The sequence below is a fragment of the Leguminivora glycinivorella genome, chromosome 3 (assembly GCF_023078275.1).
Source record: "Leguminivora glycinivorella isolate SPB_JAAS2020 chromosome 3, LegGlyc_1.1, whole genome shotgun sequence".
Taxonomy (NCBI): Eukaryota; Metazoa; Arthropoda; class Insecta; order Lepidoptera; family Tortricidae; genus Leguminivora; species Leguminivora glycinivorella.
This window is the reverse complement of record NC_062973.1, coordinates 16,161,392-16,178,524: the sequence shown is the minus strand read 5'-3', so window position 1 is coordinate 16,178,524 and position 17,133 is coordinate 16,161,392. Positions and strand designations below refer to the sequence as shown.

General features: G+C 39.1%; 1 protein-coding gene across 1 annotated transcript; it reads right to left on the bottom strand.

Moving 5' to 3' along the window:
* Nucleotides 1-5,082: 5,082 nt before the first annotated feature.
* LOC125224660 lies at nucleotides 5,083-8,161 on the bottom strand. Its single transcript, XM_048128088.1, has 2 exons — nucleotides 7,962-8,161; nucleotides 5,083-7,507 (listed from the first exon to the last, which is right to left on the bottom strand). The coding sequence occupies exon 2, from the start codon at nucleotides 7,483-7,485 to the stop codon at nucleotides 5,083-5,085; it is 2,403 nt and encodes an 800-aa protein (XP_047984045.1). The 5' UTR covers nucleotides 7,486-7,507; nucleotides 7,962-8,161.
* Nucleotides 8,162-17,133: the final 8,972 nt, after the last annotated feature.

Genomic DNA, 17,133 nt, shown 5'->3' with positions numbered 1-17,133 from the left:
TTCAAAATACAGTCCCCGGTACAGGCCCCGGAGAAGTGTTAGTGAACTTATAGTCAACAGTTGTCAAAGTTTCTTATGCTTATTTACTCATCCCTTTATACCAACCTGTAGTGAATTTAAAATGTATTTACTGTCAGTATACTTACATAAGCCAGATGCAATGGTACAATATTATTGAGTAGGATAAATACCTTATTCCATGTCATTCCGGACAAACTTATATTTAATATGACAAATAGGGCAAGATAATGATCATCTCTCTTTGTAGATCATAAAACTCATAAAGTCACCTGTTATAAGGAATCATTTAGGTGTAATTTAGATCTAAGTACTTGTATCTTATACTCTGTTTCACTGTGACACCGTGACAATTGTCAATATATCCCAAGTACAATATGTATTATGAATCTGAAACTCATCTGGAAGCACAAAAACACAACACACAAGTGAGCTAATGATTATTCATTACTGCGGCCCCTCTACACATATTATACTAATAATATTCTTTGCCCGGAGCATTTTTGTGAATGACAACTTGGATGTGGTTCATATCTCACAGTCCATGGGTTACTGTGATACTTATTGTGATACACTTTGGGAGCAAGTATTAGTACTTCTTCAACATGTACATAATTTGATCTGAAAGAAAGAAACAACACACTATTGGCTAATAGTGGATGTTGATCACTTCAGCCCCAGAACACTGTGTTTGGATCACTTTTACTTCCGATTTCACACTCATTATGATCAATTATTACTCCAAAGTGTGAATATCTCGTAAACTGCAATGAATAAGCTGAAAGAAAACACAAGACACGCCAGCACACTAGGCATGTTCTATCTCTTTGTTGGCACAATTACGGACAGGTATTTGATCAAAGCCTTTGCCTTAGACTTTTAACTGTAGTATATGGTGCTAGTGTCTTTACTCGTCGAATCAGATCGACTGGTGTTAATTAAATACTGTTGGATGACAATGAATGGTTACGAGCGCGGCGCGAGAATGATGACATTGTCAATTTCGGACAAATTTCATAGTACGGGCGTATATGGGTAACTTAATATCGCGCTTCTGAAACTGTTAGAGTAAAAACACCAGGATACCACTATTAATTATACAGTTTATTAAACGGAATCTCAAAATACAAGTTCAATGACAAGCTATCTTCAAGTGACGCTCTGAGTCCGTCTGCCACCATTTTTGACAGCGATGCTAGTGAAGGGGACGTTCGACTAGTGATGTCCTTATAGTACGATTTTCATGCACAATACGTACTGCTACGAGTTTAAGTGCTACGTGACTACATTCGTAGATGTCTACGAGAACACTTCATTTTAATACTCCTTCATTGTTATTTATACATTCAATATAAGTTTAAAAATTTACTTCAATTTAATACTTACTCACATAATATCAAGAAAAACCTATACTTATAAAACTCCGTAAAAGACGAATAAAGTTTAAGAATATATTATATAATAATATATTGTCGAGAGAGGGCAGTCCATGTATTACCTATTTCTATTGTCTACACATGTAACATTGACAGTTATTCTCTATAAGTATTCTATTTTCTTTGCATCATGTATACATTATTGGCATTTCACTTACCTACACAACCACACGAACTAATATATTTTCCATAAAGCGTCATTAATTCATTACTCCCATGCACGTAGTAGGTAATATTGAAATCAAAAATTCCTCTCCTAATTGTCATGTCATGTACAGTCAAGGTGATAAATATGTATACAGACAAAGTGCTAAAATATGTAATAAGGTAGGTATACATGTTTCAGCACTTTGTCCGTGTCCATATTTTAATACGTTGAATCGGTGACATGACGGTAATTTTATACATTTATGTTCTTATTTACGAAGGCAAATGGACCATCCAAAGCCTGTATTTTCTTAATTGGGTTGTTATTTCTGTTGTTCGTCTTCGTTATCAAACGTAGTGTATATTAATTTAAGAGTATTGGAGTATTACAGGAGTAGGGAAAAAATTGAAACGGCTCGCTCTCTTAACCAACGTATAATGTCTAAAAGTGACACGTACATGACTTGACTTAAAATTAAAAAAGCGCCTGCGTCAGAGTCGCAGCAATCTTGCGTATCGGTGACATGGACGAGGACTTAAATTAATTAAAATTTTAACATGCCCCCGGGGTTGAAAGGAAGCCTTTCAAGCAGATTCGGTAGCCACAGGAAGCGGACATATCTTGCTGAAAGCCCGTCGAACGACTCCTCCAGATGTCTTCACATCAGCCACTCGAGATATGCCATCTTTACCAGGGTGAGTGGCTATAATGCGTCCAAGTCGCCATTTCAACGGAGGCAGGTTGTCTTCCTTCAAGACAACGAGGGTGTTATTCTGCAGGGAATCTTGGTTGAGTCTCCATTTGATTCGATGCTGCAGTTCTGGGATATACTCCTTTGTCCACCGAGCCCAGAAATGTTGACGGAGCTGTTCGATTCGGTGGAATCGTGAAAGATGCTGATATGTGTGATCTCGCAGGTCGTGCACCGGCAATGACGTGAGTGAACGTCCGACAAGGAAATGTCCAGGTGTGAGCGCTGAGAGATCATCTGGGTGTGATGACAGAGGTGTTAGTGGCCGGGAGTTCAGAAGTGCTTCGATGCTGATGAGTGTAGAGTTAAGCTGTTCATAAGTTAAGTTACAATTGCCCAACACTCGTTGCAAATGATATTTGACAGACTTAACACCGGCCTCCCAAATGCCTCCGAAGTGAGGTGCGTAAGCAGGAAGAAAGTGAAATTTAGTCTTTTCACTTGCCAAAGTTTCAGCCAATGAGTTGCAGTTATCCCTAAGAAACTTGGTGATTTCATTATAAGCTCCGACGAATGCAGTGCCGTTATCGGAATAAATATTGTCTGGCTGTCCGCGTCGAGACATGAATCGAGACAGTGCTAACAAGTAAGTTTTACTAGTTAAATCTCCCACCAATTCTAAATGTATTGCCTTGGTTGTGAGGCATATGAAAATGGCAACATAAACTTTGACCAATGTGCAACCACGACCTTGGCGGCTGGCTGCCATAAGTGGACCTGCGTAGTCCACGCCCACATTCCTAAACGGATAGCCTCCAGGTGATACCCGAGAACTCGGCAAGTTACCCATCAATGGAGCCATTGTTTCTCCTTTCATAATTGTGCATCGTATGCACTGATGGTAGCAAGCTTTTGCCAAGTTACGACCCCCTATGGGCCAATAGGTCTCTTTAATCGTTGATAACAACATCTGAGGCGGTGCATGCAGAAGCCTCTTATGTTCATAACTGAATAATAATTTGGTAAATCGATGTGTGGACTGTAAAATAATGGGATGTTTTTTATCATAGGTGAATTCAGAATTGGAAAGACGGCCTCCCACGCGCATTAAATTATCGTTATCTAGGAATGGGTTGAATTTTAAAAGTTTACTCTTTTTAGTCAAACTTTCTTTTTTAGCTAAAACTTCATACTCGGGAAATGATTCGACCTGGCTAAATTTGGTAATCAATTTCAATGAGGTATTTAGTTCGTCGTGATTGAGGTACGTCGACGACGTAGACGTTATACTTTTACGACATCTCATAATGAAGCGCAGAGCGTACGCAATAACACGAATGAGCCGTGACAGGTTGGAAAATCGGTTGAAATTTATGAATGACTCTTGAGTCTCTTGAGTTTCGTTGACGTGCAAGGAAACCTCAACGCGGGTTTCAGGTAGCTCATTGCATTGTTTTGTGGCAGGATTCGACGGCCACTGAGACGAGTCCTGTTGTAAAAAACTAGGACCCGACCACCACATGTCTAACGAGTCAATAACGCTAGCATGCGTTCCACGGGAAATTAAATCCGCGGGGTTTTGATCTGTTGGAACATGCCTCCAAGAACAACTGCCGGTGATTTCTAAAATGTCTGACACTCGGTTCCTCACGAAGGGTTGCAACCTACTCGGCATCATCTTGAGCCAACCTAACACAATCGTTGAGTCAGTCCAAAAAGTCGTGCTTCTTTCCTGACCTCGAAGTGAAGATGTGACCTTTTCATACAGATGAGCACTAACGAGAGCTCCACACAATTCGAGTCTAGGTATGGTTGTAGGCTTGATTGGACTAACTCGTCTTTTCGCAATCAACAACCTAACTAACACCTGACCTTCCTTGTCTACACTTCGCACGTAGACACAAGCGCCGTACGCGCGTTCAGATGCGTCTGAGAAAATGTGCAGATCAAAGGCAACGTGTGAGCTGCAAATAACATGACGAGGGACTCTAACGTTATTCAGTGCCGGCAATCCTTCCAAGAGTTCTACCCATTGCGTGGTGATCTCTGGAGACAGTTCGTCCTCCCATGAAACCTTCTGAAGCCACAGCCGCTGCAGTAGCATTTTCATGGTGATTACGAACGGAGATAGAAGCCCTAATGGATCGAAAATCTGAGCAATCACTGAAAGCATGTCGCGCTTGGTATTTCCCTTAGAGACTATCTTCCCTATCGGAAAATACAGCTCGTCAGACTCAGGGTGCCAGCCTAAGCCTAACGTTTTGCTGGGCTCATTTGATCCTATATTCAAATCCACAGAGGATTGAAAGGGTTCGCATAATAGGCGAGCCTCATTTGACTTCCACTTACGCAGGTTCATTCCTGCGGAAGAAAGTGCTTGAGTGACTTTATGGCGAATAGTTTTCACCTCAGTAAGGTCATCTCCTCCTGTCAACAGGTCGTCAACATAAAAATCGTGAACGATGGCTTCTTTGACCTTTTCGTCCTCGCAATCTAAGCCTATTTGCTTAAGACACCTGGTGGCCAGGAAGGGAGCACTGGCTGTCCCATAGGAGACAGTATTGAGCTCATGCACTAATAGTGGCTTGGTCTCTGAGCTGCGCCAAAGAATTTTCTGAAGATGGCGGTCGTCAGGATGCACCCATATCTGACGGTACATTTTCTCAACATCTGAAGAAATGATGTACCTGTGCTGCCTGAACCTAATCAGAATAGACAGAAGGTCGTCTTGCACAGTGGGTCCGACCATCTGAATGTCATTCAGACTGACACCTGAGGTAGAAGGGCTACTAGCATTGTACACCACTCGAAGCTTTGTAGTGGTGCTTTCGCGCAAAATTCCGAAATGAGGTATTATGTAACCCCTCATGTGCGATCTGTCTACCTTGTGACATGTGACCCAAGCTTTCGTACTCTGCCATGAACTCATGATATAAAGCTTTAAATGAAGGCTTGGTTTTAATTCTACGCTCCAATGAGAGCATGCAGTGTTTTGCGCGTTGAAATGAGTCGCCTAGGACACTTTCGCTTTGTTTTAAAGGCAGCCTGACGCAGAATCGTCCGTCGGCTAGCCGCGAAGTATTTTCAACGAAGTGTTCTTCGCACATTTTTTCCTCAGGTGAATAATGTGACGACTTATGGCTAACTTCTTCGAGCTGCCAAAACCGCGTTAATTGGGTTTGGATGTCGTCGTTACATTTTAAATCATTAACACCTGTGTGCGAAAGACCAGAAGCAAAGAAACACTGAATGCTGGAAGGTAGACTGTCGGTAATTTCCCGACCAGCAACCAAATAGCCAAAGCGAGTTTCACAGAGCATCGGAAGTCCAATACCTAGTCGAATGATCTGAGGTCGTGTAGGAAATGAGTCCCAAAACACCTCAGCGCCTAATATAATATCGACAGGTGCGGGTTCATAGAAGTTTGGATCAGCCAAACAAATGTCGCTTGGGATATTAAGGTCTGCCAGATTAATTTGACGACAGGGGACGTCATCAGTTAAGGATGGCAGAACATAACAGTTAACTGTTACTGAATATGTGTCGTTTAAAGATTTAATAGGAACAAGACACATTTCTCCTATTTCACTAGGTTGTTTATTTACACCTAAAATTGTAGTGTTAATTTGACTTGTAGGTAAATTTAATTTCTCACAAAAACTCTGAGATATTAAGCAAGCAAAACTACCGTTGTCCAACATGACGCGAGCTACCTGCTCTTTATTATTACCATCGTAAACCTTGACTAGCGCAGTCGCAAGCATGCCATGTTTCGCTGGTGGCGAGTTAGACATAATTTGAGCCGATAGTGTTTGTACCGAGGCGGGCGAGACATCATGCGAAATATTCCCTAAACCAGAATGAGATGCAACGGGCGCGGCAGGTAACGATTGATTAACAGGAAAAATCGATTTATTATTTTTAGTTGCATTTTCCTCCTCGCCGCGGCCGGACGCGCAGGCTCCGCTCGATGTAGGTTTGCTATCGGTAACATGCACTAATGTGTTATGCTTTCGCTTACATAGCTTGCATCCTGGCTTTTTGCAATGATTAGCATAATGTCCACCGCGTAAACAGTTGTAACAAACCTTTAAATTCGGTAATAATTTCAATCGCGCGGCGTTACTAACGGCGAGAAACTGTAAACAACTAGGTAAATAATGTTCACCGCTGCATTTAGGGCACTTAGCCACAGTGTTTTGTTTAGTGTCCTGTACGGACAAAGTTTTCAACTTCGGAGTGTTTTTGTGAGAAGTGTTATTTCGACCGACAGTGTTATTAGTGGACAGTTCCAACGTTTCCAATAAATCAGAACGATTTCGCATGAATGTTAGAAACGCTTCGAGAGTTATTGGCTTATCTTTATCTAAGCGACCTTTGTACTCTTCCCATTCCCGGTACGACTTAGCATCTAACTTATGTGACACAATGTAAATAAGTAACGTATCCCATTGTTTTACGGGTTCGCCTAGTGTTTCCAATGCGAGCAAGTTTTTGTTCAATTGGTCGATCATACGTTTTAACGCAAATGAAGACTCCTTGGTGATTGTTTCGATGTTAAATATTGCTGAAACGTGATTCTGCAGCAATAAACGTTTGTTATCGAAACGATCACACAGAAGTTTCCATGCAGTTTGATAATTTTTAGAACAGAATTCGACCGATTTAACAACTACTGCCGCTGAACCTTCTAGTGACGATCTTAAATAGTGAAACTTATTTATTTCATCGATTTCGTCATTTGAATGAATTAAGCTTAGGAATGTGTCGTGAAACTCGAGCCAATTCTCATATGAACCTGAGAACTTTGGCAACTGTATGACGGGAAGTTTAACAAGCCTATGATTGCTAGTACTAGAATTACTTGCACGTTCGCTACCCAGGTCTTCTTGCTTTTTATTAAATGAATGTAAAATATCCTGTGCTTTAGCAATTGCACTGAAGTACTGGGCTTCGAACTCAGCTCGCTCAGATAACTGAAGGTCAATGCTAGACGACAAGCATTCTAACTTTAACTGCACTTCGTCGTACTCACTAAATAATGATTCCATTCTACTGACTCTTAACTGCAACTCATTGGCGGCCACAGAGGTAAGTGAAGTACTTTCCAAAGAATTCATGTAGTTTGAGAAGTTAGTTAGCCGACCCTTATAACTGCCACGTTTTTTGATCAAATCCTTTTCTTCGGTCATTTTGAGAGGCGTGTGTTGTCAACTGAAATGTTATACAATGCAAGATTAACTTAAATGTATAAGTAATGTGTAAATGTACAGTTGTCGCCTAAGTTTATTAACTAGTTTACGTCAACAGTTAATATACGTGTAAATTTATTTTATTTACTTAGATTTAAGTTTTAACAGTAATAATCGTATATAAATTTAACGTTTTGTAACAAATATTTAATTAAATTCGTGATGAAAGCTAACTTATCTAACCTGCTGTTTTATTAAACAACTACCTTAGTCTATCGTCTGGTTAAATAATGATTTACTAACTTCACAGTTCGTATTTTTATAAGTTAATTAAAAGCCTTAGCATATATCAGTGAATAACTAATACAAATTAACTAATTACGAAATAAAATGAAAGTGAAGTGTTAATCTGACGATGACGTGACAAAAGTTAACTTTGCGTACGTGGTTAAGTTAAACAATTAAATGATACTAACCGTATTAAATTGTATCCTTACACTTAACTACTACCTGTATGACGAGTGAAGGGTGAAATTAAGAAAACTGAAAGCTTAACTCTTCTTCAACTTTGTCAAGTCCAGCAATCCAACAGGAACACGATCTTCTCTATACCTCTTGCTCTTGTCGGACGAATTTCTTAATTTATCGTTCACTTGTCAGCTCCTTTTATTATTAAATCTGGATTATTCCTCAATCTGGCTCGATCCAGGACCATGTATTGGAGTATTACAGGAGTAGGGAAAAAATTTAAACGGCTCGCTCTCTTAACCAACGTATAATGTCTAAAAGTGACACGTACATGACTTGACTTAAAATTAAAAAAGCGCCTGCGTCAGAGTCGCAGCAATCTTGCGTATCGGTGACATGGACGAGGACTTAAATTAATTAAAATTTTAACACCAAAAAACCTTTATGTTTACTTATCCACACCATTGAATAATAGCGCCATTATTAGGCGCCAAGCGCCAATACGAGTATTAAGTAAGAATAGAAACTCTTTTAGAAGAAAATTGCCAGAAACATTTTGGAAGAAAAGTGAACCTTTGAGGATAAAAAAAAATCGAGTCATATATTATATTTGTCCAGGGAATTAAATAACATACATAATAAGTTAAATGACAAAATAAAGACATATATATCTTGATCTTCTATGCTGCTTTAAATTTCGGCACATATCTAAATATCTAAAATAGAGACATTGGTCTTCCCCGGTTGACATATTAATATACACCCTGTTTTTATTGAATCCCGTTAACTTTAAGGGAAGATTCTTTACATCAAATACAATTAATTTCTCAAGAAACTGGCGTCTTAACTCTTGCGGTTGTCGAGTTATTAAAAAAATAAAGATAATTGCTGAACACGTGTGTCACAGCCTTTACCAATTCCTAATGTTATTTGTTTTGACATGTGCCCTCAATCACTTGACACTAACCTGAATGTTATTCTTAAGGGTCTCCCGCACTAATAAATTCATTTATTATGTATGAAAGTGCAGAAAAATTTTTTTTTGCGAATTTAACTAAAAGTGATATACAGGGTGGTTCCTGATAATGAACCTAACGATGTGTCGAATTTAACGGAAAACAAAAAAAACACGGTGTATGTATTTGATAGAACATCTCCACAGCAGAACCCTTTCGGATACCCTATTCCGTAGACGATTGCGTAAACATTATGTACAGATATTAAGGCAAAAGTTAGCGAGACGTGATTATTATGTCCTCTGAAATGATTAAGTTGTTAACTATATCGTGCCATGTGGTAATAGTAAATTATCAGTATATTATTCAATTGAAACGCTCGTTGTAACAGGTTATGAAATTGCACATGAAACTGCTCAAATCTCAGTGCCCCTTTATCAATTAAGGGGATGAAAGAAAACGAAATATTGAGTAATATCCTGCTGACAAATTGCCCTCCTGTCGCCTAGACCATAATGAAACCTATATCCCACAGTTGACTTTTATGACACTCGCGAGAGGAAAGGGGGTGGTGAAATTCTTAACCCGTCACTAGACGGGCACGGTGGGATGGTGTTTTTTAGCGCCTGCATTTTAAATCTCTTAATCAGTTCTATAAAGTCCGTTTAACAGATAAGTTTTCCTGTCGAAATGGATACGATTAATCAATGTCATTCAGATTCGACAGTCGTTAGTACACTTTCAATCAATTATACTTCCCATTAAATGTAATCTTCTATAGCTTTAAAAAATGTCAGGGTGTCCAGTTGAGACGCTTTTTCACGCTTGAAATAATATTGCGTCAGGAATATTGTACATAATACTCGTAACATCTCGTCGAAAGCGGAATTAACGCAACTAGTGTATTGATGACGTTTGTACGTAAGTATAGTACGTGATGACGTCGAATGTTATTTTCATTGCTATCCAAGTTATTGTCAGCGGGAGCCCACGTCCGATATAAATGAGCACAGATTACCAGAAGGTACCAGTAGATCAGTTCGAGTTTTCAAAATAATTAAAGTTCAAGAAATCATTTATTGATTAAATTACTCGTAGTTTAACGCTATAGTTTTTTTTTTTTTGTGAAATAGGCAGCAAACGAGCAGACGAGTCGCCTGATGGTAAGCAGTCATCGCCGCCCATGGATATAAGCAACATCATGGGAGCCACTTATGCGTTGCCGACCTTTGAGAACCCTAAATACCTGCTTCTTGAAGAACCCCATGTCATAGCGCAAGGGAAACACCTCAGAAGGAAGCTCATTCCACAACTTGCACGTTCTGGGCAAAAACGAGCGGGAGGCCCGTTTGTTCTTGGTTTGCCACGTGTCGAGAAAGTGAGGATGAACTTTGTTTCTTTGGCGGGAGGTGCGGTGATAAAAGCGCGACGGTGGCACCAAGTCAAAGAGTTCATCAGAACATTCCCCGTTGTACAGACGGTAGAACAAGCACAGAGAGCCAACATCTCTCCGAAGGCTAAGAGGATCTAAACCGGCTGTGAGATCGGTATAATACATACATCGAGATCTGTTACTCATGAAATAGAACTATCTAAAGCAGGCAATATTTTGAGGCCATAAAACATAGTAGTATATCTTAAATATATCAAAATAAGAGCAACGTATGCATATTTTTACCTAGGTGCAATACAGGACGACGACTTGCAATTTATTTATTCATCGTACACGGCATATGATTAGAACTGTGAGGTCAGAAGACAGTACGGTTACCAGGTGCCGTAGCCGAATGGCATTTCTCCGACGCGAAACGAAAACGAAACGCCGCGAAAGGTAGTCTGGCTCTGTCGCACCAATACGCATGAGTAATAGAGATAGATATCTACGAGCGTTTCGTTTCGTGAGCGTTTGTGCCATTCGGCTACGCACCCAGAAAACAGTACGGTTACCAGGATGTGTGGTTAAGCCAGCTTTGGTGAGGCGTTAGCTCGAGAAGTACTAATAATACTTGTACTGGTACTCGTGCGCGGGACAATGGTGTACAAATTGCCTTCAAGCTCCCTCCCGGTGCCGCACACACGTTGTAAATGTTAATTTCTGAAAACGACTACTTCCGCTAGATCCCTTAAAGTTTGTTACGTTTGCTCATAAAACGTCTGACGAAACAGTAAAACCATGTTCATTTTTAGTAGCAACGACGATTGTGTCAAAAATGTTGGTGACGGTCAAGCGCGGATCCAGCTTCGTGCCCAGGGGGGGGGGTCACGTGGTAAAGGCCCAGGCCCAACGGGGGGGTCACGTGGTCTATTTGTATGGCCAGCCTAGGCTCCAGGGGGGGGGTCATGACCCCCGTGACCCCCCCCCCCTGGATCCGCGCATGGTGACGGTTAATATTTGTGACCATAGTCAATAAAACCTGAAGTCAGTTTTGAATACCATTTCAAACTAGATAGGTACCAGTTTTTTCGGTTTAAAGATCTTTATTTCTCAAAAGAATAACAATAATTCACTTATTCCTTCTGATACCTACGAGTAATCAAATCAGCATAATCACTGCCGCTGGCTGGTATTAACTTTACTCAATCGTATACCAATTTGTCATCTCCCGCAGGACAGATAATTTTTTTATCATATATCGCAAAAATGTAGGAGCGCTGGTAGCCTAGCGGTAAGTACGTGCGACTTTCGTTCCGGAGGTCGCGGGTTCGAACCCCGGCTCGCACCACCGAAAAACGGAATTTATGTGCGAAATGTCATTTGATATTTGCCAGTCGCTTCTCGGTGAAGGAAAACATCGTAAGGAAACCGGACTAATTCCAATAAGGTTTAGTTTACCCTTCGGGTTGGAAGGTCAGATGGCAGTCGCTTTCGTAAAAACTAGTGTCTACGCCAAATCTTGGGATTAGATGTCAAAGCGGACCCCAGGCTACCATGAGCCGTCGCAAATGCCGAGATAACCAAGGACGACGATATCGCAAAAATGTAGGTGACATTCCGTTTGTAACGACATTAGCCCCACAAGCGTATCAATGACGCCTACTCGCGTATTAAGCCGGGCGTACTCGGGACAATGCGTCGCAAATTGGCACGCTCAGCCACGCGTGCAACTCTGCTATTGTCGTTGCTCTGGGGTCTGCAATGTGGCTGTCTGCTACATGGGGCCTTTTCGGGTTAATTGCAGCTCTTTCAGCTTCAAAGTAGTACAAATAAATGTTGGTGGATGTTTTATTTTCGCTCTTAAAAGTCGCAAGAAAACTCTAACCTAACTGATTTTAAATACTACGTTTATATTTCTTTTTTCGCCCTCCGAGCATCAGATTGCAGCTTTTTGTAGTTTATTCGTGACTTTAAATAGGTACTTATACAGGATATTTGTCTTACATCTGATGTTGGATCGGATTAAAATGAAAATGCAATTACTTACCAGAGATGCGATTTATTTGAAATACTTCTATTTAAAATGCAAATACAAAATGCAAAATACCTATTTTGTATTTTGCATTTAAATGCCTTTTAGTAAAAAACATTTTGTATTTTATTTGAAATACTTTTTGATGCATTTCAAAATGCAAAATACTTTATGATTAAATTAAGTTTAGCCAACATTACCAGTCAAACAAAATGTGAACAAATGACGCTTGTGTTGCCGAATTTGACCGATAGAGGCGCCTGCTAGCCATGCGCGCCTGACTGACTAGTGTCAATTTGACACTGTCAATGTCAAACGAAAACGAATATTATCTATGGAAAGCGACGCCACTGACGCCGACGATTTAACAGATTTATTGTTTGCTGGACTGCTGAGTGCTAATGACTGATTTTGATTTAATTACCTACCTACTTTTAAGTGTTGAGTTATTATTCCTATTGTAAAAATCCTAAGCTATAGAATGAAAATAAATAAAGTGCATTTAGGTGATATAGGTATGAAATATAAGAACTAGATGCACAATCAACAAAATGGAGCCATGACTCTCTTTTCGTTAGTCTAGTTTTTTTACATTATTTAAGTGAGTAGGTATAATAGTACCTAAAAATAGTAGGCGATCAATAAATTCTGTTATGTTATTAATAAATAAAATAACATAATTTATTGATTGCCTACTGATAAATATGACCAAAATGTCATTCATTACTTTCATTAGGTGCCATGTTATTAGACGTTTTTGTTCGGCATTGTGACTCTATTTCTCATGATTATTAATACAGAAAATAAATAAAAATATCTGAGATTTGGTCAAAAGGTATTTTATTTTCAAAAAGTATTTTGAAAATACCTATTTTGCATTTAGCATTTGAAATACAAAACTCAAAACTATTTGGTATTTTGCATTTGAAATAGTAAATCTGAAAAGTATTTTGCATTTTGTATTTAAATGCTTTTTTAAAACCATTTTGTACATCTCTGTTACTTACTATGACGACGAGGATATGTCAACGCGATATGCCAGTGTCAAAAATGACGTTTCTGGAAACAAAACGTCACTTTATGGAAATTATGATTGATGATGGATGTGTCATCAGAAATTCCGTTAAAACTTCGAATGAAAAGAACATTTGTACTTAAATCATAAGGGCCCCTGTGTACTGAAGAGCCACAAACTCACCTGTAGGCCTAGCACATGATTGCCGCGGGAGTATGTCGCCGCGAGATAGATCACACGTCTCCTTCTAACTGTATTAATGACATAAGGACGGGTAGTCTATCTCGCGGCGACATACTCCCGCGGCAATCATGTGCTAGGCCTACTGTTCCTGTAAGCTACGAGAACAGGGCCTGATACATGCACACGGCGTAATTGGAAACGTGACATCTGTGGGCAACTCAACTGTTTACAAAGGAAAACTTATTCATATTTGTATCATGTGTGTGCTAGCTGTACCTATGCCTACATCAACTTTGCTTGTTTCATTGTGTTTAAAATTAAAAGCTTATCTGCGTACACAAAAATATATTGAGGTGAGCAAGTTTTCTTTGACGTGTGTTAATATTTACATGAGGATGGCGACAAGCAAACCTTCTCGTCAAAGCAAAAAAGTGGGACATATATGTATACTAGCTTTTTCCCGCGGCTTCGATCGCGTTAGAAAGAGACAAAAAGTAGCCTATGTCACTCTTCATCCCTTCAATTAACTTCACTTAAGAGGATACGGTAGCGAAAATGCTAAAATGGAAAGGAGCCCCCTTTTCAACTTGGGAATTTTAGTTAAATATACAAGTGTTATTAACTAGATTTATCGAAAAAAAATTGTCCATTAAGAACAACTCAGTCAAAAGATATTTCAAAAAAATCTTTAAAATCGAGGTTCCGCTCTCGACTCTTTCCTCCTTCAAAACTTAATCAATCGGAACGAAATTTGAGAATCTGAATAACAATGAAATAATCTATGTCGGACCGTTTCGCTTTTTTGGTTAATTGTTACCAATCTTGAGTATCACACCTTTTTTTGCGCCACAATGAAAAAGGCCGTTTTTGGAATTTTTTGATTGGCTCTAGAATCTTTAAAAAGCAGAATATCAAAAAAATCAAAACGGTCCGACACAGATAAGAATAATAACAATCTGTGTTGAAAAAATCATTGCTCTATCTTCAAAAACCAGGGAGGAAATAGTCGAGAGCGTTTGTATGGAAAATTGACCCCTACCGTATCGTCTTAAAAAATCACGACAATTCGTCGCCCCGTTTTGCCGTGAAGGACGGACAAACAAACAGACACACACTTTCCCATTTATAATATTAGTATGGATAGGTAATAGGTATTATAAAAACTGCATTGTTTTGGTTTTGGTAAGTTTAAAAACAGTTTCGACTTGTCAGTTTAAAAGTCTGAAAATTGGATGGTGTATAAAATTTTAGTTAAGTATACAAATAAACAGATGAAAGTCTTATAAGATACAGAATTACAGACTTGTATACAGTAATCTGTTATTTTTTCGTCTACAGCGTACTTGCTATTCATGAACCTGAAAACAAAGCTTGTCCCACATCGTAAGAATCTCAACTCAGTGACGTGAAAAATATGTACGAGTACTTGTTGCGGCTTGAAAATACCAAAGACATATATAACTCCGTATAGACAGATAAAGTCTAAGAAAAAAACGTACCTCAGTACTATACAGGAAAAGGTACGGTGGCCTAGGTGGCATTACACCTTTGGGGTACGCTCAGGTAAATGGCGCTAATATTAATATTAGACATTTTAACACATATCGAGCTAAGAATATGGACCAAATTGTCAAAACTGATTTTGAATTTTATATTTGGACAATGTCGATAGTTTATTTTGATTAAGTATCCGCGTTTTTGGAGGCACTTATTTAATTGAAACGAGCTACACTGAAATAATACTTATTGGCACTTATATATTTCTAACGTACCTATACTTAAATAGAAAAAATATATATTATTATGTAATATACAATATAACTTTCTATATAAATTATATATTTTACTAAAATATTTTCAATTATCGCGTAATAGTAGTGACATTATTAACCTACATTACGCGATATCACTTTTAGCACTTACCCACCACCCTAGTCACAATTGAAATTTCAGTTTCCAATACGCAATAATACAACTTGGCGAAATAATTAGGCACGTTTATTAAATTAAACGCTATACCCATACATTTGCATGAATGTTACGACAAGGTAATGTCTCTAAGTGTTTGGTTCGTAGTGATCACTTTAACGGCACGATTAGTCAGGAAGGCTCCCAGTAGACGCTTACCGCGCGGGATGTAATATTTGTGGAAACTGAGACTAGTTAAGAACATAGACTAGTTGGTATCTATTGGACATAAGATACAAAGAACTTAGAACGTGCATACTATAGCAGGCCCCGTAGTCGAATGGCATTTCTCCGACGCCAAACGAAAGCGATACGCCGCTGGCTCTGTCACGCCAATACGCAAGCGCGATAAAGATAGATATCTACTAGCGCTTCGTTTCGTGAGCGTTTCGTGAGCGATTGTGCCATTCGGCTAGCCACCCAGATCGTAGAGGTTTTAGATATAAAACGCAAAATCTTCCAGACCATGAAATTCGATCATCCACCATATCGTAATCTTATACTCTGGTCTCCTATAAGGCACTGAGCTGTCGTATTGCCAAAGTGCGTGATAGTGGCTGGTTGTCATAAATACCGTCATCTTATGAGCATGTCCAACATTAATGCTGGCGGCGGCCGTGGTAATTTGACATCATGAAATTTAATATGGAAAAGCCAACAAAACGATAGCAGTACCAGTCGTGCACTTAGCGAATAAATTGCGCCATATAACGTACTGTCTTTGTACAAGTACGGATGTACCTTGTTGTTATACTTACATTGTACTACTTACATTTATTGGGTCAAAATATCATTAAAGGTAACGCTAAAGTTCAAGTCCCTTAACGATTACGAGAGCATCAAACGTCTACAGTATAGTCATTTCAAGTTTCAACAATAATAAACTATATACCCACAACTTTGTAAGGAGGTCTTTATTACAAACTTGTCTGTACCACAAGGGATGTATTTGTGTAGCTAATAAACGCTCGCAACACACGCGAGCTAATGTCTCGTTATGTATTCATAACACAACCATTGTTCCAGTGGCACAGTGTGCAGATCATAAATGGTTAAACACGGGGATTGTATACAACTTTTGCGTTAAGACGTGCTTTACTGCCGCAGGGAGTCTGTTTGACAAAGTCTGAGTAACAAATTTACACAAAGGCATCGTATTGTATTCTTATAATTCATGCTCTATTCGAAATCTGCTCGATTCGAATTTTAGTTGTTGTAGCCGAAATGAATCTACAATAAACTAATAGGTACCTAAAAATCGAATCGGATAGTTACGTACTTTTAAATAAGAAAGTTAATCAACAATATTGTGTTAGATGAAAAAAAAAGTATTTTCGTAACTTTAATTACCTACTACAAATCCAAAGTATGCGCTATATTACACATATAAATGTTGCATTTTGTTTTCACCTGGTTATGAACCCCAATCGGCTATGGTTATGGTTATTAGGAACAGTTATCGACGATAGCCTTTTAACTAATTGAGTGCAATTGTCCCCCAGAAATCCCATTCCCATAATATGTGTGCAATGCGCTGAGTCGTTTCACCATCTTCGCTCATCTACCCCACTGCTGCACTAACTGTCAGTAGTAACCATTACGCTCGCCATCCACCCTAAGTTAAGTCAAAAATCGCTGCGTCTGCACACTC

Excerpts from the sequence above, each read along its gene's own strand:
- LOC125224660 (XM_048128088.1), bottom strand. The coding sequence starts at position 7,485 with ATGACCGAAGAAAAGGATTTGATCAAAAAACGTGGCAGTTATAAGGGT.